Source organism: Cataglyphis hispanica, chromosome 4, assembly GCF_021464435.1.
Source record: "Cataglyphis hispanica isolate Lineage 1 chromosome 4, ULB_Chis1_1.0, whole genome shotgun sequence".
In the NCBI taxonomy this organism is placed as follows: Eukaryota; Metazoa; Arthropoda; class Insecta; order Hymenoptera; family Formicidae; genus Cataglyphis; species Cataglyphis hispanica.
Genome location: NC_065957.1, coordinates 5,260,877 through 5,283,392, shown reverse-complemented (window position 1 = coordinate 5,283,392; position 22,516 = coordinate 5,260,877). Strand labels below are relative to the sequence as shown.

The following is a 22,516-nucleotide window of genomic DNA, read 5'->3' as shown; positions in this document are numbered from 1 at the left end:
TTGAGCCTTTTTCATTCAATCGCGTGCTACATGCGATCAATTTTCAATTTCCATGTTTATTTCGCGATTTATCGATCGTTTTCCATATGCTGGCGTAAAGCTATCGTCCGCTGCGGCCCCGGTTCGACACGCGTTCCACGCATTCGACCGTATTTATAATCGGATGTCGCGCACATTGTTTAATTATCTTGACAATATACGCGATCATAATGGCTGCGATGATTTATGGCGCAAAATGCCGTCAACGAAGCCGGGAGAAAGCGAGGGGTGCCGTTACGTCGTAAGCTCATGGACGTTGCATAAAGCATTATTATCGAGAACGGGACAAATGACGTATCTATAAACGGCGGTTTAATGCGAGTATATTTGCGAAACATGCGCGCTGACCGTTAATCATACAATTTAATACATGTGTCGACGACGGTTCGCGCAATTATGTTTTACCTACATGGAAGCACTTTTCGTGACAAATCCCATGACGAAACAAATGCATTTCTGTTGCCAATTACGCATTAGATTTTAATAAAATATATTTGAAATGTCATTTTATTCATTTTTATGTTATTGTCTTTATCTATAAAAAATTTCATTGATTGAAAAAAGACCTATATAATTCCCCTCGATCTTTTAAAATATGTTTTTTTAACCTCTTTCTTGTATACATATTTTAATTTATCATAAATTTTTGGATAATAAATGCGTTTCGTGTTAATGCGTGTGTTATATATAGGAAGGTGAACAAGTTGAAGTTCCTGTGGCGGAACAACCACCGCCACCGGAACCGACACCGACGCCAGAACCAGCTCCAGCCCCGCCAGTGGAACCCACCCCCACGCCGTCACCAGCACCCTCACCGGCACCTCCAGCGGAAGATGTCCCTGCAGTTCCTTCCGCAGAAGGTGTCCCACCGGTGGAAGGAGCTGCGCCAGCACCTGCTGGTAAATATAGCTTAAAATAATTTTTCATACACACGAGTGATTTTTCGCGCAATTTTCTTATTTTTTTGGCAAAAAATTGAAATTTTAATACACAAAATCTTAAACTACATAACAAACTATAGAAGATATTCTAGATCAGTTTTTTTTAATTTTTTCAATAACTAATTAATTTTGATTAATTTTTCTTTAATCAATTTTTTAACAAAATTTGATAAAATGCACGATGTCTGTCCTTTTTATGATTTTCTAATTTTATATTTTTCAAGCAAATATTAATTATTTGACATATTTGTAGAAGGTGCGCCGGCAGAAGGTACCCCAGCAGAAGGTGCCGCTCCATCTGCAGAAGGTGTTACGCTACCAGCGGAAGGAGCTGTGCTTCCTGAAGGAACTGCACCTGTTGCTTTTGCGGAAGGAACAGCACCGTCAGCGGAAGGCGCACCGGTTGAAGGAGCTCCTCCAGCCGAAGGTTCTGCACCAGTTACTGCTCCTGTCGAGGGTGCACCCGTAGAGGGAACACCAGTGGAAGGTTAATTTTATCTTTTCTTTTCTTTTATATTAATAAAAAATATCAGTCTTATTATTTTCACAAAATAACATCAAATTTTCAAAACAATACAAAATAAATTCAAATTATATATATATATATATATATATATATATATATATATATTTATTTATTTTAAATCTTTAGCTGCAAACACCGTATACTGATATATGTTTTTTTACAGTAAAAATAAATAAAATTTTAAATTGAGTAATTTATATTATGTGAAGACTTTTTAATATTAATTTATGATATCGTTATTTTGTATTGATTAATAATAAGTCAAGCCAATATTTTCTTAGTCAATGATATTGAAATAGTTTTTATCAATGTGACAGTTAAAATATTGACGTTGATCAATCATTGTCAATTTCAATTACGTTGGATTCGATTTTCTCAACGTAAAAAAAAAAATGTGCCATAAAAAGGGATCATGATTGATCTGTTATATACTATAACAGAATTTTTAGCGTCTTTCGTAATATAAAATAAAAACAAAAAAAGAAAAAAAAACAATTGCGTAGGTGCAACACCAGCAATACCGGAAGGAACTCCTGCGGCTCCGCCAACGGAAGGAGTTCCTTCAGCCGAAGGAACTGCCCCTGCCGTAGCTCCAGCAGAAAATGCTCCTGCTGCAGCTTCAGCAGAAGGTGCACCAGTTGCACCCTCCGAAGGAGCCGCTGCGCCCGCAGATGCGACCCCCGCAACTCCAGCGGAAACCGCACCGGCGCCTGCCGAAAGTATGTAAAATATTTTATGTGCGTAATTTGATTGTTTTTGTGTTTCAGGTTACATAGAAAAACTTCTTTTTTCATGAATCTGATGTTTCAAAGTTTTTCAAAAAAATTTGCAATCGTTTTTTTTATCGAGACGTTTTCATTTTTTTGAAATCAAACACTTTGTGACATGGTTTTGAAAAAATATAGGAACAATAGAATTTTTTGACTGCCAACTTTTTGTATTGCCTGGCAAAATTGGCTTCTATTAATTTTGAATTTTTTAACTTAATTTTTAGCTAATCTAGTTTTGATATTGCGAGTTACAATCCGCATCAGAGGCAATCCCGCGCTAAAGAGCGCGAAATACATCATGAACGGTATGTTAATGCCAGCAAGTAAGAAAAGCAACGGACTAAAAAAAGAAAACAATCGCACTCGACGAACTAAAAAATATCTAATCTAGCGTCACAGGCATGTTATGGGCGAACTAATTATTGCAAACTAATTGCATACCAGTCAGATCATCATCTGCGATATAGTGTCTATCGGAGGAAAATCGACGAGAGCTATTCTCCTCGGCCATCACCGACTTATCATTAACTCTAGTTCATTATTTCGCATTCTATTACGATTATTTCTCGTGTTAATTCCTTTTCTTTTTTCGCACAGCACCTGCATCGTAACTTGGGCGGAAAAAAGGTCGAAAAGCGAGAGAAAGAGAAAGAGAGAGAGAGAGAGAGAAAGAGAGAGAGCGAGGGATAATACACTTGCCGCATATTTTTCTCTCGTTGACGTCAAACCTTGCGAAACATCTGCAGGGTCAACAATAAGAAACGGATATGAAACCGCGATCTATAAGTTACTGCGGCTCGCACTTTTCTTATCGTCATCATCATTATCATCGTTACTGTCAGCGTCCTTCATCTCTATCGCCGCTATTGCTTCATTACTATCCTTGCATATTCATCGCCCATGCATCACGAAAACTCGCACGTGCCGCACGAGATGCAAAGGAAACCAGAATATGCGAAAAAGAGAGAGGGTGAGAAAGAGAAAGAGAGGGAAGGGGGAAGTCGCGTGTCTTGTCGCGCGATATGGTCGAGAACTCTTGACGCGGAGCTCATATTTTATTTGTCTCACATCCGTTATGAGAAATGATCCGCGTGTCATTAAAATGCCGGAAAGAGTACAGTCCTTATTATAACGAATGCGAATATTTATTAATCGAGATTACATCAAGTACACGTTTCGTCACGTTCGCTCGCGAGTATCCGATAACTTTTCTATCAAACAATCGCTAGGTATTAATCGCAACAACGGTACGAGTAACCAACTGCGCCTCGGAATTTTCTGTAAATAATTCACTGCGGCACGTCGCAGTTCTCTTTACATCACAGATCGATATCGAATCGACACATCTTCTGTACACGAGAAATTGGATTTCGTAATAAAAGCTTTTCTTCGATTACTGGTAACGCTTCTCTCGTTTAACAGGCGTGTACACTCTATCCCTCTTATCCTAGAATTTATTTCGTTCTCTATTTACGATTACGATCCTTTCTATCGCATTTAATTCATAAATGATTGAGAAATAATCGAATGATTTAAAACGTATGACGCTAATTTAGCATATAATTTTTTCAACATTGATATAAATTTCTCTTCTGCGCGTTTTAATAATAATAATTGTCTGTAAATGTCTATTTGTACCATTTGTGAACAGATCTTATTATTTCTTGGATCGTAATTCAACGTTTATTGTCAATTGTGTAGACGCAACAGATCCTTTTAAGCGCTTGACAACCATTTGTTTTATCGCCGGGCTATGCGTTTTGCTCTTTGTCGTGCTTTGTTTCATGGCATATACACGAAAAGGCTCAACAGCCCTTTATAACGGAGACTAAGGGCTAAGGTCTTAATATGCGTCCTGTCACCTGCGGAATCTCTTTGTTATTTATATGATATTTCCCGTTCACGTATACATAAGAAGAGTGATAAAATATATTTATAATTAATTAATTAATTATAAATATAATTCATTTTATAATAATAATATATTATATATAATACATGTATAATTATATAATAATTATATAATAACATTATAATTAATTCAATATATTATAGTAATAAAAAATATATATATCAACAATAAATACTAGCATTACATAAGTATGTGTGTGAGAAATGCATTTTAAAGAAATTGTGTACATACAAAGTGCATTAAATTATTATTAGATTCTTCGTATAATAAAATGTTAATCAATATTTGAATTTGAAATTAGAAATACATATCTATTGCCAATTATTTGATCTTGATTGCAAATGATAATTCTTGCTCAATGGATGCACTTCGGTTAATTCCGCTATCATACATCGATAATTGGCGTAAATGATATCCGTAACAATTTTGGCATGAAACAATAGCATAATTTACATAAATCAAAATTGAAAATGTAACAGCAACGCGAAGGTGTTTGGTAATCATAATTTTACACGTGCGCATCATTACTGAACCGTATAAAATAGATAGCGGATCATTACGAATGAATTTAGTCGCAATTGAAATATTCAAGGCTCAATATACGCATTAGCGTTGAAAGCGAAAAACAAAGAGGCGTTTCATACAATTATAACGATTTCTCTCGAAATCCAAATGATAATTGCGTCTAAGCCATAAAGCAGTAAATTACATACCTCGGGTGTGATTATCGTATAAGGGCAGGATCAGAAATAATCGTATGAAGCCAGAAGATCGACAGGTACAGCAAGGTCCATCGGTGAATATATAACGCGGATTACGCAGGGTGAATGTCAATTGTCTCACACAATTTCAGTACCGATACGATATACTGTATCTAATACGTATATAATAGACGCGATACTGTTTTACGATACTTGCGGTATTTTTTATGACACACCCGACATTTTTCTAGTCACTCCCGATACATTTTTCGACACTCTCGATTGTTTCTTTCCGCACTTCCGGTATTGCTTACTTACAAATGATATTTATTGCCAAAGCATAAATCACGACATTAATTCCATTTCTTCAACAAGTTTACGATTATGATTACATAAATATATATATATATATATATATATATATATATATATATATATTTAATGCGCAAAACAACTGCTAATCGTACGACATTTAATGCGACGACGTATAATGTTACTTCTTGAACACGGCGATTTCTGCGGAGATAAGATAAGCGCACATTCCTGGAAAGGACAGAGATCCTTAAAGGAAGAAAGGTGGAGCGATGCGTTCAACACTTATTTCTCAGCAATAAAATTGTCGTGTGATTTAAAAAATATACGTCGAATGCAATAAATGCACGAAAGTTTCACGATCTGTATGAAACCGTGGATTATTGCGACAAAGTTTTTATCTAAAGATTATTATCAATCATTATCATTATTTCTTGGAAATGTAAATTGATACAGTATCAATATTTATCGCATTTAAAATATGCTATTCAAAATTCTCTGCTGTATGTATATTAATTGTATCGTGTTTGAAAAATGTAAAACTTTTCTTCCTTCAAATAAACATGCAAATTAATAAAAATATTTGACATTAACAATTTTAGCAACATTGCTATGCATTTTAAAGTGAGAAATAATTTGCTAAATAAAACAATGAGTTTTTTTTTTCTTAAAATATATATGCCTAGGCATTGATAAAACACCTAAAAGTAAATAGTAAATAGTTGTAAAAAAAAAAAAAAAAAACTGTTATACATTACACAAATGTTATTGCAATATTTTCTGTTTTTTGTATAGTAATGTTATATATGTATAATCACGTTGTGTTTGAACGCGATTATATAAGAAATTATACGAGAAAGCAACACACAATATACATTCCACACAAAATTTCCACCACTCGAAATATATAACCTATGTAAATTTCAAAAAATTTGAAAAAAGAAACTTACACTGAATCATTCCCCTCCCCCCTCCCCCAAATTATAAAATCGCAAATCTAATCGCATTTGGAGATATTAAATCGCGTCATGCACACAAGTCGCGAAAAATTGACGTTTAAATAATATCGATACGCGAAAGATGTTACGTGAATTTAAAATTATATACCTACGTACATACATTTGACGTCATGCATGACGAGTGTGCTTTCATACTTGAAGATAACTTCCGCAACAAATGCATCGCGTCTATCAAAACCATAGATGTAGAAAATATAGATTGCGCATCTTTTGTCTATTAACAATTTGTGCGTCAAAATTAGAAAAAGACAGCAATGCTCGGAAGTATGTTTATCTCTTTTTAACTAAAGAGAAATTGTTGCCATGAATTATAATTCATTCAAGAATTTCATGGCATCTATACGGATTTTTAAGTATTGTTTAAATTTTAATATGGCTACTTTACTGTTGGATCGTGATTGGTCAATTCGCTTACTACTTAAGTCTTACTGCTTAAATTTTTTTATGTGCCACGGCTCTTATATTTGAGAGGAAAATCAGACTTTTGAGAAGTTGAATTCTTCTAATTTTAGAGCAACATTTGTTCGATACGCGTAGTCTATATTTTCTATGTCTATAGTTTCTGCATATGATCTAAATGATTCGATCCGGAAGTGGAACTATCGTCAAGTATCAAGATATTTGTGACGACAAGTGTATGTATTCCATAGTCTCGGACCGTTCTCAGGATTAGTGCGTGTATCGCGCAGAAAAGCTTAAAGTGGTTTTTAATGCGAGCCACACAGAGCGAGGCTTCATGAGACGATAATTGCGCGAAATTATAAAATTGCAAATAACAGAGAGAGAGAGAGAGAGAGAGGTGGGCGACATTAACTTGTCGGCGCGTGAAAAATAATGGTGTGTGAGGCGTGAGAGATTGACAGGTTATCGCGCGCAATTCCGGGCCGGTCGAGATCGTGTGCGGCGCGCACTTCACAACGAATCGTCGGTGGCTGCGCGGGAGAGCGACGCGCATCGAGTCAGTTGCGCTCCGACCTTCGCCGTGGAAAGTCACGTTGGTGCTCCCTCGGTCTGTGTGCGCGTCGTTCTCGATCGCCGTGCCGCGGATTATCGCGCGAGTGTTGTGTACGAAGTGAGACGTACACGCCGATTGATAACGCGAGTGTGGTACTCGGTTTAATCGGTTGGTGCAAAAGTACGCCATTACAAAAATTCCACACCGGTGAGACGCGCGTCGTCAGACGAGAGAAAGAGAGATCATCGGTGGTCTGCTGTTTACATCCTCTTAGTTGTCGCAAGATCGTTCCAAGGACTGCTCGGTAAGTACATGTCATCATACACACACACACACACACACACATGTATATACATATATATGTACGTACGCGTGACAAATGCGGCGTAGCAAAAAGATTCACGTCAGTGGAATCCGTATCTCAGATCCCAGGTGAGAGCAATGTACGTGGCGCGAACGTTACATTTTCAAATTGTACATGCATAATGCGATCACGTGACTGCAAGTTCATTCGATACGCGCTCCAGTGAAGTTACCGCCGATGCGATTTTGTAAAGCGCTACGTAAAAATATTTGATGAAATATCCCGTTGTCTCAGTCAGACTCATTTTGATCCATCTTTTAATTCACATGAGGGAAAAATTAAAAAAAAAGAAGAAAGAAAAAAGAATTCATCAACGAATTCTAATGGCAGTAATGTGTGTACACTTAAATTTTATTAAATATTCCTACAAGTTTATTGCAAAACATGGCGTAACATATTCTAGAATAAATAAAAACGTGTCAATAAAAATAATAGAAAAATTGCTGAAACTGTTTACGGAAACTGTTTGTCGTCGGTATTTTTAATAAAAATATAAATTTTCCAATATTTATCATACGCGACGTTTCTTTTTACATTCTCCATATCCCGAATAGACATTTTATGTAAATATTACAATGAACGATGATGGAAAGAGAACTATTCTTAGAACCCGGTCAGCATTTTATCCGCGCGTTGTAAATATAGATTGCTCATTTAAGCGAGCAAATTTTTCATATTCACAGAAGGCAAACATACGCTCCGAAAAATCGGAACGCGCAGTCTTTACTTTTTTGGATTGTAAATATGCTGACAAGGATAGATTTTCGTGGTAAATAAAAGCGCGTATCGTATTCGTATCAATATTCACAATAGAGTGACTGTTTTAACTCTAGTGTTAATCGATGAATGAGAGTTAGACGATCTTTTTTTTTTTGTAATAGAAAGACTAGAATGTGTTATACAGTCGAATTCTTTTACAATGGTTCTGTTTGAACGATTCAATCAATCAATGTTTCATTTTCGTAATTGGAATATGGTTGAAATATTTCAATCGCTTTTCATGTTGTATATATGTGAAACGAGATGTATTTTTGATATTTGTAATTTTATTCATTTATTTTATAACTTAAACGAATTATATTAAATAAAAAATTTCTGTTGTTTCGTTTACAATTAGCTGAAAATGAAATGAAAGGACTGGCAAACATGTCAGGCTTTTGGTATTAAAATCTCTAGTCAAACGTGCTTAGGAAACAAATTTTGCAGATAATCCAAGAAAGAAGAAACGACGGTATTCGACGCACGTGATCTTTTTATTCTCACGTAGCATCGTATATTTAATTGAAAAAAAAAAGTAAAATAAAATGATATCAAACTGCAATGCGACGAGAACGTGGACCAATGTTCTCCGATTTAAATACTTTGAAATTTAATTGAGATCTACACGCGTACTTGTTTTGACAATGCAAGGAGAAAGAGATTACGGACGATTGAAAGGGGAGAAATAGAGAAAATTCTTTTCCTGCCGGTTCGTTCCGGTTGTACCGGTTCGAGTCGTATGGAGTCTGCGAAGGAGATACGTGGATAGACGAGAGAGAGAGAGAGAGATATAGTTGATTGATAAGAAATCCGTCGCGTACGACATTACAACTTCCTCTCTCTGTAAATCTTGCGAGATTCAGAGATAGCGATGCTAATACTTGGTCATTAGTAAAATTAATTCTACTATATCTGGATCGTAAAATAAACTGCATAGAAGATTACTGCATCATAAATCTAGAAGATTTTCGTGTTTTAAATATTCCTTGTACTTCTTCAATGCACTTAAAAATCTGCAGTTTTAGTTTTCGATTTCGTGATAATAATTGCAATAATCATTGTAGCCAATAAGATTATTTACAAGTATTTATAATTGTTGATTTTTTTTTTTTTATAATTTTGGGAATCACAGGAGAAAGAAATAATTGCTTGTACGAAAGAAAAAATTCTAGAAAATAAATTACAAAAAAGCAGTTGAGTATTTTTTTTTTTTTTTCTTCGTACCTGGATATATTTGAGAAATTCAGCAAGTACAGCAGCGATTGTCAGATTAATAAACTTGTTATGTAAATTATGCATTTGTAACAGAATTGAGTTATATGCCCTTAAGTAATATGTTGAGCTTGTAAACTAAAATATCCCGCGGGTGTTCTACCTCATCGGAGTACCAAAATATGTACTCCGTACGAGTATTGGGGGTACACATCGAACAGACTTTCGTGTTAAAGCAACACGTTTGTGCAACACGCCGAACCCACACGTTTGCGTGTCTCTCTCCTCTCTCTCTCTCTCTCTTTCCCGGGATATTGCGTGTTGGGCACAATTCGAGGTTTATTCGAGTCTCGGAGTTGTCGCTGCCGCCAAAGCTGGGAGGGTCCCCAGTCCCCGTAATATCCGTTATTCGGTTCCGCGAGTTCGGAAGTTGCCGCGAACGTTGACGGGATTTATCTCTCCGTCGGCCAAAGTTGCCGGGGAAATAAGGCGAGCCTTCCGGTCGTCGCGTTGCTCGTCGGAGCGATGTGACGGGGTTCAAATTCAGGGTCTTATGAAAGAGCTTAGGCATCCTGCTCCAAGATTCATCGACGCTCGACAGGAGATCGCTGCGCTGTTCCGGGATTAAAGCTGAACACGATCGTTTCACAGAATTGTAAACAAGTAGTTTTAGTTTGAGAGCGCTTATGCGTGTGAAAAATAAGCGATGGATAAGTAGATTAATATCAAAAAATGTGCTACTACTATAAATTTTTATTTATCAATTTTTACAAATAAATAAATAAATAAATATATATATATATATATATATATATATATATATTATAAATGTTTTATAATAATTATAAATAAATTTTTTTTATAGTTTACTATAAATTTTTGTGTATCTGCTATATTTAAATACAAAAATTATTTATTTGTATACAAAAGTTTATTAATTTACTTTAAATTTTTGCATATGAACATTTGCTATATTTATATACAAAAATTTAGTAAAATATAAACAGAATCTATATATATAGCTCTCCACATCAGAGTCGATATCTCTGAAAATTAATAATTTCAGAATGATTGTTGAAATACTCTTTGCCAATGCTGACTTTTTATGTACTAAAAAATGTTCATTAACAAACATTTTATAACAATATTATCCATTATCGCGGGTGAGAAGGTAGCATAAGTAACTCGTCGGAAATGAAATCTTGCATCACGTACGACAATCGAGGAGAAGCGCAGAAACGTGTATATAGCGCAATGTTGTTTGAGATTCCGGTTTGAAGGCATTTTGCGGTTTCGTGGTGCGGCGTTAAGTGAATCATACGGGAGGGAGGGAGGGAGGGAGAGAGAGAGAGCGCGGCGGAATAATTTTCTCTCGTTATGCCGAGCACCGCGACTCGTCGCCGAAAGATTTTAGCGTAACGATTCAGCATAATAGTGTCCTTTCGCACACGGTTCATATTCATCGTCAGCGCGAGCGGTCGTTGCAGCCGCCTCGAGGCCGCCCCTTAAAATAATCTCCGCCGCGAATCTAGGCTGCCGCTTTGAATAACGTCGTATCGCGAATAATTTCTAATTTGATTTACCTTGTTCGCCGACGCGGTTCTTGGCGCGATAAATCCACGCCGACGCGACGTAAGGGATCTACCAACACAACATTGCAGATCGCGTCGACGGAAAGTAGTAATTTACACATTAACAGTCTAATGAGACATTGTATCGGATTCAATGTTCGAAAAGAATCTCTTTATAGCTCGATATATTTTTATATGTATGAATAAATATAAAATAGAATATAAAATAGAACAGAAATTAATTTACGCGAGAAAATATTACAATTTTTATAATAATAAATATCTTAATGACATTATATTCCAGCTTTACAATAATAAAGAGAATGTATTTTTCATATAATTTGTATCATAAAATTTTCTCCACGTTTCGTGAATATTGTTGTATGCAACAGTTAAATTAATGTTTTAATTTCTGCTAAGAAAAAAATTTTCCATTTTCTAATAAAATAGATTTTTCAATTTTCCGAAAAATTGGTTTTATGGGAGGAATCATTTCACAGTTGAAAAGTTTATATTAAATTTAATAAATATCACATGTCTCAAACAGTTCACTCAAATTTTTGTGTTTAACATAATATAAATATATTAAATGATGACACTAATACTATGTTAATATTTGAACACAAAAAGTATAAATCTCAAAGTAATTTGGAATAAATTTTGTGTAAATTAACGTACTTTTAATGATAAAATTTATTTGGAAAAATGTTATTGTCTGTAGCCACTCTCACTCTTATTGTAGAATAAAATAAACATTTTTTCCTATAAATTTTAACAGTTAAATCCCGTCACTAATAATACAGAACATATTTATTGTGTAAAATTAAAAATATGTGCACATTATATTGCTTTTACACTTTTTTTCAGTTATTTTAATAATTTAATATTTGAATTTAATTAACACAATAGTGATATTTTAAATTACCACATAAATGTTTTATTAATGTATGTTTTAACACAAAAAATTTAAATTTTAATATTTTTTAACAAGAAAATACAAATTTTCCAAATGTGTTCTCTTTTAAAATTTTTACGTCTCTGAAGAAGCAATCATATGTACGTGGCATCTGGAAAAAAAAAAAAAACATTCGCGATATTTAATATCGAAAGAGTTAAGTATATGTTATTGTTAGATGAGAAGAACCGGATGTGCTAAGACGGATTGCTAATAGTGATAGATTGCGGGCGTGAGAACGACATATTGTCGATGTTAGGCGCTTCGTCCTCTCTCGTCGTCGTTGCTTAACAGTCGCCTCGCAGGTGCGGTACACGAATGGAGTGTGCTCGTTTTCGGTGTCAAGTGTCTTGTTATCGTCGTTATCTGGCCCGCATTAGCTATACCACGTCATCGGCATCGCGCTTGTCAGGCAACTCGTGTCCGCCGAAGCGACGAATTGCACAAGCTACGTTAGGACGGAACAAGGGCAAGATTATACGTCGCTGGATTATGCTTGGACGCAAACTTGCATTGCGAAAACTTAAATTAGAGATCCGTTTGAACGAAACGCTTCCTCGATTCAGGTTCTTTGTTTAAAATTTAAATCTGACGCAATGGAAGAAAATTAATATTTCACCGCGTAAGCAAGATCACGATGTGCTCTCTCTCTTATTTCCGTCATTGAATCTTAACCAATTTCCGTTCCAGGAAAGATAGCGAAAGAGTTGTTTTTTCTTTCTTTTTTTTAAAGCTGATTTAAATTTTCGCGCTACGAAATATCAGATATAAAAGTGTTCATTCTTTCGATATATTTTCCTCGATATCTTGAACGCTATATTTCACAATTTTCTCACCGCTCATATAACTTTGGAGACATCGATTGATATGGAAAGATGTTTATCTTTAGATTTCAAATTCGTGAAATAAATGTTATAGAAATTGTAATGCAAATTCAATACGATGCGTAGGAATATATGCGGAATTTATATACAACGGAGAGAGAATTATATTCTCGATTACGCAGCTGTAAGAGCAATACGTGTCGCAGCTTGCATTTGTGATTCAAGCTGGGAAACGACACGTGCTCGAGAGCACGTTTAACGAGCTGTTTCTCTCTCCTTAATTCGTCGTTGCGAATGTTTGTCGCCCGCGACAAGAGAGAGACTACATCTCGATTCCGACGTTACAATAATTTAATAGTCCCTTCGGCCGTGTCGCGATTAAGCTCGGTCCCGAATATATTTTCATATATTCGGCGAATACACGCGCGAGAATAATACACGTAGTCGCCGTTACGTCATCGAACAGTTACGAAAGTTGGAGCATTATCACAGGTGCAAATTCGTTTCGCACTCATCACTGGGAGCGACGAGTACGCGTCTGACGCACGCGCGTTGTTTGCGCCGCGACCTAGTCACCGTTCAATCTTGGAACGATATTTTTACGACTTCTCTCTCTCCCTTACATCTGCCGCTATACACGCCGAAACGGCGTCGCGAAATTTACAGGCTTGTTGTTTGCCCACCTCTTGCGCGCTTATCTTCTTCTCGCTTATGTTAGCTTTGTACTTATCTCGTACATCGAGAGAGGCTATAAGCTCGGAATATATTTGGCATTGATGTTCCAATTCTCCATGTATCGCGTGATCTCCCTTCCTTCTGCATCTTGTATCGTTCGTTCGCCTACCTGACTTGTCATTTTTTTGTCTGTTGAAGTCGTGACTAACGTTGTGTTATTAACGCTGATCTAATCGTGACGAGGCAAATTGAGTTTCTCTTGGTTAATATATATTATTATAATATATATTACCAAGAGTTTAAGAAACTCTATTAATATATATTAGAATATTATATATTTTATATATTAGAATATATATTAGAATATTATATATTTTATATATTAGAATATATATTAGAATATTATATATTAATATATATATATTAGAATATATTATATTTTCAAATATACGTGTTGTTACAAGAAAAAAAAATGCGGGCATAAATATTATGTAACGTATTATTTATATATCATGTAATATTTATTAAGATTTATTAAGATTAATATTTATTATGAATAAAAAATCACACTTGATCAATTTAATCTAGATATGTAGGGGAGGAATGTTCTGAGTAATTCCCTGCAAAAATCAAGTAGGGCATTGGTTTAAGAAATATAACAAATTAAAATTTCATAGTTTTAATGCTTTTTCTCGGGTATTATAAAATAATATTAGGAAAAGTGAAGTTTGTGTATGTTGTAAAGCAGACACATGGATAAAGTGTTTGTTTACATTTACACGATAGGCACATGGTCATAAATATTTTGTTAATAATCAGTTTCACCTCTCATTTCTCGCAGTTCGTCAACAGCTTTCAACATGCGACTACATAAATTTGTGAGTCTTGTCTGGAAAAATATTATTTATTTATTGAATGCGTAGCGGAGGAGAGGCGAAGGACTCTTTCTCTGCATCTTTACTCTGAAAAATTTTTAGCTTAAGCCAACCTAACTTTACTTTTAAAATTGAAAATAGATTTGGATTAGATTAGAATTTTTTCCCCACCCACGCGTAAACAGTTTTTTTTTCAATCAAAAAAAAATAACAGATTATTACAGTATGCAAATTTTAATATCAAATTTTAATGTGTTATGTCTTCTAAACTATCCGCTACTTGATTTTTGTGGGAAATTACTCGGAATACTCCTCTCTGCAACATATCTAAGTGGCGATTAAATCGGTGGAGTGTAACTTTTTTACCATATTTACCTTTGTTAAATTAAGAGAAGTTTTTATTCGGAATTTATATTATAGATCTACGTTAGAATTCCGCGCCACTGAGGCAGATTGGCTTTGAAACTTATCTCGTATGAATCGACTTGCGGCTATTATTCTGCATTCATATTTCACTGAATACAATCTCTCTCGCAACATACAAGAAATTAATTCAATTGTCCCCAGCCGTTTCGTTTTTGAGCAACATTGCAGAACAATCTCGTTATATCCCGACAGTCAAATCGTAACTCGGAGCGCAATTTGTTTTTTACCTGTTGCGAATACGGTACAGATGGAAAGGGGGAGCGAGCCGGCTAATTTGCCTATGTTGCATTTATTCGTAGCGTTGTTTTTTTGTTTTTTTTTTCCGAAATAATCGCATAGCAGATTGTGCTGTGCGAACGAGAGAATAATCAATATACATCTCGCGGCAACATTTTTGCATCTTTCATTCTGACGTTGCACATTGACACACGTGTGAATAAAGGTGGGACGTCTAGAAGAAAACGATCTTACAATACATTGTACAGGAATGCCCAAGTTCGAAATTTGCATAATGAGAAATGAAGAATCTTCGTGCTAAATATTACCAACTGTGTCTTAAACGTGATCAAAGTTTGATGAATGCAATATGTTTACGATAAGCTTTCCTTGGAAATCGCTGCGTAATATCTATTACATCATAATTCACGCGAGAGGAGGAAGGATGTGTTGATATAGCGGAGGCCTGAGGTGAAACGCGATAGCAAACTGACCCACATCTCCGATTATGTTCACGCGTCGAGGTTTCTTAATGAAAGCATTAAAATTAGAAATGTCCGCATTGTCTCCGAGATTGACTGCATTCCAATTTCGATCCTTCGTGTACATTAGAATTGCGGAATTGCTCTCTCTTGGCCCCGAATTCGCTTCCTGGACGCGTAGTATTCTTACCGATCGCACGTAATCTTCTAATTTGTTGTCAAACTACGTGACTCGTATAACGCTTCGTACGTAATGACCGATCATGGCGTTTCCTAGTATCAATGTAATGAAGTTTCTACAAATCGCAATCTTATTTCGCGTCGTCGTGAAAATCACAATAACTTCAAAGATTGTACACTCGCGAGAATTGAGATGAAAATATATTTCATTTCTCGAAAATATCGTGGTCTATTTTTACATTTATCTTTTTTAATATCAATTGTATTCTTAGAACAAATAAAGTCAATGAATAAACAGCTAAGAAAATGGAATAATTTTTTATTTTTATTTTAATAAAAATTTTATTTGCGAATGAAATTGTGTGGAACGTTGGATGTTGATATGAATAAAAGAAATCGATTTCGAAATGTCTCAAGAATATTAATGAATATTCTAGTGAGAGAAGTAAAGAAAATATATCTCGTAGAGATGAAAGCCCTTTGTTAAGCAAAGTGCCTATAGAACGGATGCATTGTGATTCATTAACGATACGATATGAGGTTTGCCTATGAAGAATGTCAAGTAATTATATAGTCACTGATCGCTCATTATTAAATGCCGAGAAATGACTCAGTCATTCGCAAACGATTGCCATCGCTTGTGCTTTGATATTATTGCATTATAATTTTCTAAAAATAACACTCACTATTATTCCCGTAATCTTGGTTTTTATAAAAAATAAAAAAAAAATGAAAAGATTTTTAAAGACATTTTAAGAACGATATTTCTCTGAAAAGGAGAAAAAAAATCGGACGATCAACTTATCAAATCATTGCGAAAAGAAGATGAATGAAAAATGACATTTTACTTATTACAGAATTAAAATTCGACTGATCATATGATATCATAATTGCGCACGGGTATGAAGTCCATACGCCGCAACGTAATGTCAAAATTGCGTGGCGCTTACGATCGAAGCACGCTGCATCGGTTATTACGTGCCATGCGTGCGATAACATGAATTTAATGAAGCATTATCTCGCGCAATATAAAGGCGTTTGCAATATTGCGTTGCCTTTCTATGCAATGCGTATTGGCCGCGTGGGTCGAGCGAAATGATCGGTCGCGCGCGCAAAATGAAGGTGAATTCGCGCTCATAAAGCTCGCAACTGAAACCGCAAGAGATTCTATATATTTCATCGAGAATATATACATATATATACATATATATATATTTGTGTGTGTGTGTGTGTGTGCGCGCGCACATACAAGGTATCTCATCAAAAGTGGCCGCCCCCTTTTATCTTTTAAACTAAAAGAGATAGACCGTGATAAATATATATCATATTAAATGATTCAAATTGGACTCTATTGTGAGCATAGTAGTTGCTTCCAAAAGTTATCTGTATTAACGAATGGAGAGGTGTGTATAATTTTTTTTTATAATAATGCGAATATTTTTATATAAAAAAAGTTGTAACGCTGTCTGAAATGAATATAACAATATATGATATAATGTAAATATTTTACGTATTATACGAATATATATTATACGAATTTTATGAACTTGAAATAGGTGCGATGTCTATCCTTTCATTTTCGGCTCTGCGATATGGCCAACTTCGAATATTATGAATATTATGATTAAATGACAATATGACATATGTTAATCTCTAATGCACGAGTCAGAAGAAGTTGGCTATAACGCAGGGCAGAAAGTGGAAAAGTAAACGCCGTTGCGATATTTCAAGTCGATAAAACTCGTATAATATGTAAAATATTTACATTACATCATACATTGTTATATTCATTTCAAACAGCGCTACAATTTTTATCATATCAAAATATCCACATTATATAAAAAAATTATGCATATCTTCGTTAATTAATACAGAGCTTTTGGAACTATATTATGCTCACAATAGAGTTGAGTGAACTATTTAATTTGATATTTATTACGATCTATCTCTTTTAGTTTAAAAGATAAAAGAGAGTGGGCACTTTTGGTGGGACACTCTGTATATATCGATGTATAGCGATGCTGCGCATTAAATTGTAATCTTTTATTTGACGATGAATTTATTTAGGACGACGCGTGTCCGATACGATGACGGTTTGGCACGTGCTAGAACAGATTTTGACCGGTCGATCGTTTCAAAGGACTGTTCATAGTCACGCACGCGTGTAATTTCACGAAAGTGCATATAACACGCGCAATATTCGCTTTGAGCGAATTTATGCCTCGCTTAAAGCGCATTTATTTATTTAACAATATCGAGTATGCGCGCAGAAAATTTGTGGTTTCCTGCGAAATAAAATAAATATGATCCACCTCTCATTGTATGTGATCGATTTTCATTGTGCTGCACGGGATAGAACTGCATAAGATTTATTGCATTGCGTTTGTAATTTTACGTCTTTGTTTGCATCGCAAAATGTTGCACGCGATATAAATTCACTGGGCGATTATCGAGTCATTGTTTCATTTTAATATTTAACGTCATGCAAATACCTAACAAATCCCGCGGTTTATCGCACTTTTGTGTATAACATTTCTCATTTTTTTTTTCTCTTTTTTTCTCTTTAAAAATTTATATATGTCATTACAGGGTCTATTTATCTCGCTATAATATCGGCCGTGTAAGATTAGCTAACGTAATATTTTCTAACATACTTTACGCCGCCTCATTACGTTTCGTGCGATATTTGCGATTCATTAACATTGTCCGTTTCGCGATCGTCTTCCTTGAGTTCTCGACAATACGAATTTTCGCGTCGGAGCATTAATTAAGACATTATCTTCGCGATTTACACGTCGTTAGTTTTGTCCGGCTTTACGATTTCGATATCTGCGTGAGATCGCAAATTGGCCGACGCTCGCAGGTAGTCTGTTAATTACGCTAATAGTCTTTTGTATGCCGTTCATTTCGCCGCTACTTCAGGTTACCCTTTAAATCTCGCCGTTTCACGAATCGCTGCCTTAAAAGGCAATCTCTGCCCTTTTCTCGTGTTTTTTTTTTTTCTCTCTGTCTTTTTGTCGCTCCCGTCTTTCCATGCAAATTTGCGATACATTGCTTGCTTTCTCTAACTACGCCGCCAATTAAAAGGCTCCTTTTCGAGCAGCAGCAGCGCGGACTCGAGATTCAGCATATATGGGGTGTGCGTGCAAAGATCAGATCGCGAAAAGGTAAACGCGATATATTTGAAAGACTTCTCGAGATTCTCGAATAAATATTTGGATCTTGAAATCCAAATATATTTTTCTCTCTTTCTCTTTTTCTTAATTCAAAAATGATTTAACATTAGATCGGGATGCGAGACGCAAACGTTTGTTTCCCTCGAAACGATTGGAGACAAATTTTATTGAAACATATATCATGAAAGATCCGTATATAGATCCGTTAGAAATAGAATTATAAAAGTTATAAGATCTCTGAAATAAAGTTACGACAAGACCTTTTAAATGCTAGTAGCATTGCGAAATTTTACGAACAAAGTTCAGCAAAGTATATCGTCGTGCATTACGAGCACGTAATTTTACGATGTGTCTCGGCGCATCCTTTGTGAAGGAAACTTTTCAATATTTTCCGATATATACGCATTGCGGAAATATGTGATACTAATACAACTTGTATGATTCACATATTGTCATACAAATCTATCCACTAGGCTTTCATTATTTTTTTAAGGACTGGCAGTGAAAATCTCCTTTTTAGCTCTCCTTTTTAAATACTGTCTAAGCTGCTAATTAAACAAACTAATTAAACAATTGTGCTTTATTAAGCTACTAATTAATTCGGAATAGTCGTAAGCTATTGAGTTTAGTTTCGGCGGAAACGGCATTTCAATTTCCTATCCTTCAAATCAGCGACAGGCATCCGTCAATCATTCAATGCACATGAGACGAAATGCGAAACGCGCATACATATGCATTAACTCATTGTCGAGTTTTGAAACAATTAACGTTCAAAATTAATAAGTTCACGATATATGAAAAAGAAACTTTTCATTTGGAAAGACAAATCAATTTATCTTGTATATGAAACGCGGAAATCGGGCATATTTGTTTACTTTCGCATATGAAATTCTACTCTCCCATTTATCACGATAAAATACATACGTTCATACATTTTTTACAAATCGAAAACAATAAACTGAATTTAATGTACAATAAATATCTTTCCGCTACCGCGAAGTCTCGAGAAACGCCGTATTGCATCAGCACTTGTATTAAATGCAACGCGAATTGCAAAACGATAATTACGCCGTGAATTTACAACGGGAATCCAATTAAAGCACTTAAATTATCGTTAATCCTAATGGAGTATCAATTACATTTATGGATGCACACGCAGCACTTCCACCGAAGGTAGTATGTACAACGAAGGAGAGAGAGAGAGAGAGAGAGATACGATCGCAATTAATGGGACCATAAGTTTACATCTCGTAAAGACAGGGTCGCTTATTCGGCAAAGGGTAAACCTATTAATTGTTATGTGAGCGCGGGATGAAAACATCGTCTTTAATAAATATACTCGTATTACCGTTCTTGCGCATCGCGTCATAAAAGCGGCCGATGAATTTATATGAGTCGATGAATCGCATATACGAGGCCGCGTGTGAATTTAATACTTTCGATCTCTCGAGTTCCGACAATTCATAAATAATTCCGTTCAATAATTCAAGCACCGCAAACGAAGTTTGCCAATCGAAAGTTTGTGCATCGGGGAGAGCCGTAGGCATAAGCTAAATGAATCTATAAGACCCATGTGCGTCATCATTCACATTAATATACGTATCGATTGCTTCTTTTTGTCATCGCGCGATGTTATTTTTCAATAATAAAATTTATTCAGCAGAACGAGAAAAAATATATATATATGTATATGTATATAAAAAAGTTTTGATTTTATTTTTAACTAATTTATTTTAAAAGTTCAAAAGTTAAGAATGTAAATTCACAAGATATATATATGTTTATACTTAGTTGAAGTTAAGATAATTCTGAAGTTTTTTTAATAACGAAAAAAAGCGTTTGCCTTGAAAACAGTTCAATATTTTAATTTTGTTGCGCGATTTCTCATTATAATTTCGTACACTTTGAGTAATGTCATTAAATGAAATTAATTTCTATGATCAAATATTCAGAATTCTTGGTACAAATTTCTCATTTTTATGCAAATAATAATTGCCTCGCGTTAAAAAATGACAGAATAAAATGCAGAGAGAAAGAATGAAGATTACTTTAAATACATTTCGCGCATCGGCGACAATGAAAATTGAGTTAAGCAAAGTTTTACTATCAGTCTTCCGGTTAAATTAAATAAAATGAAGCAAAATCAATATGAAGAGAGAAACGGTTGAACGAAATTAATTGAAGACCGGAAGTGCCGTCGAAGTCTGATTTAAGCTACTTTTTAATTCAGTTCATTCAAGTCACGTACAAGGTATTACATGTCACATGAAATTACATGAAATTAAAAATTTAATTGCATTTATATCGCGCATTCTGAAAATAACACATTCTAAAATTGCGACTGTCTTTTAAAAATAAAATTTTAGAAAAATAAGTTAATGATAAAATTGTGCTAAATTTTATATAAATTACATATTAAATATATAATGTAATATATATAATAAATATATAATTATATATTAAATATTATAATATATTATAAATTAATATGTAAATAATAATTATAAAATATCTGTATTATATATATATATATATATATATATATATATATATATATACAACATTTATTATAGAAATGTTTTTATCTATTTAATTTTAATCTGGAGAAAAACCCATACGCCCAGGTGCATCGAATTGATGTGCGACATGAAACATTAACGCCAAGTCAATCGCGAATCGCTGATGTCATCACTGATAAATCGCATGAGCTAATATGTTCTTCTGTTAGCAATAATTCGTGTATTTTCCAAGCCGCGAGCCGTGAAAATCGTCTAACACGACGTACATGTATTCGAAAAAACATTCACCTTTCGACCGTCAGCCAGACGCTCAGGCACGTAGGCAGGCAGGCACGCACTCACGCACGCACGCACGTACGTACGTGCGTGGGCGCGTGGCCGATACCTGCGTTCCGATTCCGATAAATAAAGACTCGTTCACAACGGAGGATCAACCGTGCGTCGAGATTTTACGTCCGGCTCGTTTCGCGTTCATGCAATCGCTCTCGCGCCGACAGGAGAGAACCGCCGATGCTCTGCATGTGGGTAATAGATACGTTGACGTAAATCCAACCGCGTATGATACGCGTGTAGTGGCGCGTACGTGAACCGGATCCCGCTCGCTCTCGCTTCTCCGCATCTAGCTGTTTCGCATATCTCGGCCTGTCCACGTTGCATTAATTCAGAGTTGCGTCCGGCAAATGTTCTCGCAGAGATGTGTCAGCTGCTGTCGCATAATGAGCGATTGACCGAAAGTTACCGCCGTAAAGTTTCCAGTTTGCGAAATAAATAATTGACAATTTCATTTATATACCGTGACGTGAAATGCGAACATGAATTATGTGACGATGCGTCACGTGACTCCTGCTCTGAGATCAAACTACTTTGTGCCGTTATCAAAATAATTTTTTTTTTTCTTCATTTTTTTATATATGGGAGAACGACGATACTTTTGCTTTTGAATAAAGATAATGTGAGTAACTTGTTATCGTTATGATTTCGTGTTGAAACTTTTATCGCGCAGTTTTCTCTTGCGTACAAAAGTAACGACACTTTTAATATGCAACCGAATAATATTATGGTAAGCATATTATCTTTGGAAAATTTACACGTAGTAGCGTGCGATGA

The 22,516-nt window shown here is 35.2% G+C and overlaps 2 protein-coding genes across 3 annotated transcripts in view; both read left to right on the top strand.

Annotated features, from left to right (window-relative positions):
* The first annotated feature begins 448 nt into the window (after positions 1-448).
* On the top strand, positions 449-3,254 carry LOC126849285 (skin secretory protein xP2-like). Its single transcript, XM_050590973.1, has 6 exons — positions 449-463; positions 731-938; positions 1,234-1,467; positions 2,010-2,225; positions 2,501-2,581; positions 2,874-3,254. The coding sequence occupies exons 1-6, from the start codon at positions 449-451 to the stop codon at positions 2,885-2,887; spliced, it is 768 nt and encodes a 255-aa protein (XP_050446930.1). The 3' UTR covers positions 2,888-3,254.
* A 3,901-nt stretch (positions 3,255-7,155) lies between these two features.
* LOC126849362 (CD151 antigen-like) overlaps positions 7,156-22,516 on the top strand; it is a 102,210-nt gene continuing 86,849 nt past the window's right edge. Inside the window, exon 1 of one of the 2 annotated variants that reach the window (XM_050591121.1) lies at positions 7,156-7,479. The gene's annotated coding sequence lies outside the window, so the exon portion shown is untranslated. The remainder of the gene's footprint in view (positions 7,480-22,516) is intronic. The other variant, XM_050591120.1, reaches the window with a different exon arrangement.